Source organism: Myotis brandtii, unplaced genomic scaffold, assembly GCF_000412655.1.
Source record: "Myotis brandtii unplaced genomic scaffold, ASM41265v1 scaffold1774, whole genome shotgun sequence".
NCBI lineage: Eukaryota > Metazoa > Chordata > Mammalia > Chiroptera > Vespertilionidae > Myotis > Myotis brandtii.
The window spans coordinates 225,484-227,747 of record NW_005356575.1 but is presented as its reverse complement, the minus strand read 5'-3'; the positions used below and the strand labels follow the sequence as shown (position 1 = coordinate 227,747).

Here is a 2,264-nt window from a genome sequence, read left to right as displayed (position 1 = left end):
CTAGGTGGGGCGGTGAGGTGCATGGTGCGGGAGTTCTCGGTAGAGGGACAGCCTGTATGATTGATTGGCTGGGAAGCAAGGGAGTTCAGGTTCCTCAGCAAATGGCCTATGATTCAGGGTGAGAGGAGGCTGGAGATGTTGACAGGGCCTTGAAGATTGTGGAGAGGGGCCTGGGCCCTATTCTGAGGGCCCTGGGGAACCCTTGGTTGTGAGCAAGGGGGAGGCAGGGGCAGGTTTGTGCTGTGAAGGGAGGGAGCAGGGCCCTGGCCAGGTCCAGGGAGCTCAGTTGGTAAGAGCGTTGTCCCCAGAGGCCAAGGTTGTGGGCTTGATTCCCAGTCGGGGTACATACTAGAGGCAACCAATGAATGCATGATAAGTGGAACAACAAATAGATCTCTCTCATCAAGAAATGAATTTTTTATAAAAGAGTAGGGAAGAGGTGGGGGCAGGACCGACCGAAGGTGGGGAGGAAAAGGCTGGGTTTAAGACATATGAGGCAAATGGGCAGGGTGGGCATGGCAGCTGGGGACACAGTGGTGACAAATCAGACGCCTGGTCTGCCGATTTGACTGACTCAGCCTGTCCCCCCTGCAGTGCCGTGACCTGTGTGGCCTCTGGGTGGAGCTGGGCTTAGTGATGGGTCCTCAGTTGGGGACAGTCTAAAGGAATCCTGGGAGCCGCTCCTACCCTTCCTATTTCTGTCGTCTCTCTGGGGATTCTTGGGGATCCCTGGGCGATGGGTCCTCAGTTGGGGACAGTCTAAAGGAATCCTGAGAGCCGCTCCTACCCTTCCTATTTCTGTCATCTCTCTGGGGATTCTTGGGGATCCCTGGGCCTCAGTTTCCTCCTTCCTGCTCCTCTGGACCAAGCTCTCCAAAAGGCCAATCTCTGGAGACTTAATGGGGATACTCTGCCCCAAGTCCCTGCTGGAGGAGGAAACAGCTTTCACAAAGACATCAAGGTGGAAATTGCAAGTGTAAGGAGCAAAGAGTATATAGAGGAACTGCCAGGAGGGACAGGAAAAATGAGCCTCAGCAAACGGAGTGCATTCCGGCTTGACAGGTAATAGGAATGCCTTTTAAGGGACACGGGAGCTATGGCAGGTTCTTGGGCAAAGTGAAGGTGAAAAGACGTAGCAGCAGCAGAGGGAGGAAGTCAGACCTCACAGGAGGCCCGTGGAAAGCATCAGGAGGCGCAGTGAGGACCTGCATGTGGGCCAGTTTCAGGTCCCGGACACGCCTGGGTTCCTCCCTCCCACCCTGTGTTTGAGATCTGAGCCACGTATGAGCAGGAGCCGAGGTTGGAAGGGGGAATGCCTTTTAAGGAACACCGGAGCTATGGCAGGTTCTTGGGCAAAGTGAAGGTGAAAAGACGTAGCAGCAGCAGAGGGAGGAAGTCAGACCTCACAGGAGGCCCGTGGAAAGCATCAGGAGGCGCAGTGAGGACCTGCATGTGGGCCAGTTTCAGGTCCCGGACACACCTGGGTTCCTCCCTCCCGCGCCCTGTGTTTGCGACCTGAGCCACTATGAGCAGGAGCCGAGGTTGGAAGGGACCCGGCTTAAGTCTTTGTTTTACTGTGGTTGCAAATATCAAAAAATTTCTATACGTGACACGGCACCAGAGTTAAGTTAGCGTTTTTCAAAATGCTGACACGCCGAGCTCAAAAGGTTCGCCATCACTGCGCTATACCCTAACCTGGCCGCATAGGGGACAGAACGTGCCCAGAGAGGGCAAACCACTTCGAGGTCACATAGCAGCCAGTTACAAAAGTCCCCCCTCCTCCCTCAATAACGTGCCCACAAAGTTAAGGCCACCATTGCTTTTATTTGTTGCTTTGAGTGGAGAAAAGCATGAGCGCCACGTGTGGAGGACGCTCCCCATTGCAGAGCTCGGGAAAAGTAGAGGTTTTTCATTGGCCGGAACCCAGAGGAGAGCCCATTGGTTGGAACTCTGGTTGGAAGAGGAACTCCGAGAAGGGTTGGGTGGGGCCCCTCGGTGACCAAGCCATTGCAGGCCGGCCGCGGGCGGCGGCGGGCGGGCTGGGCGCCTACTTCTGGGCGGGGATCATGTCGTCGATGGACTGGCCCTTTTCCAGCTTCTTCTCCATCTCCACCATGAGCTTCACACCGTCCACCACCAGCTGCACCTGTTCTACCTCGGACGAGCCCAGCCGATCGGCGTTGGACACGTCGAACACGGAGCCCACGGCAGCTGTGTCCACGCCACCTGCGGGAGCAGAAAGCGGGGGCCAGGGGAGGGAGCGG

General features: G+C 56.4%; 1 protein-coding gene across 1 annotated transcript in view; it reads right to left on the bottom strand.

Moving 5' to 3' along the window:
* Positions 1 to 1,804: 1,804 nt before the first annotated feature.
* Positions 1,805 to 2,264, bottom strand: part of CKM (creatine kinase, muscle) — a 10,881-nt gene continuing 10,421 nt past the window's right edge. Inside the window, exon 8 of the mRNA XM_005863379.2 lies at positions 1,805 to 2,226. Within this exon, the coding sequence (XP_005863441.1) occupies positions 2,048 to 2,226 (179 nt within the window). The 3' untranslated portion in view covers positions 1,805 to 2,047. The remainder of the gene's footprint in view (positions 2,227 to 2,264) is intronic.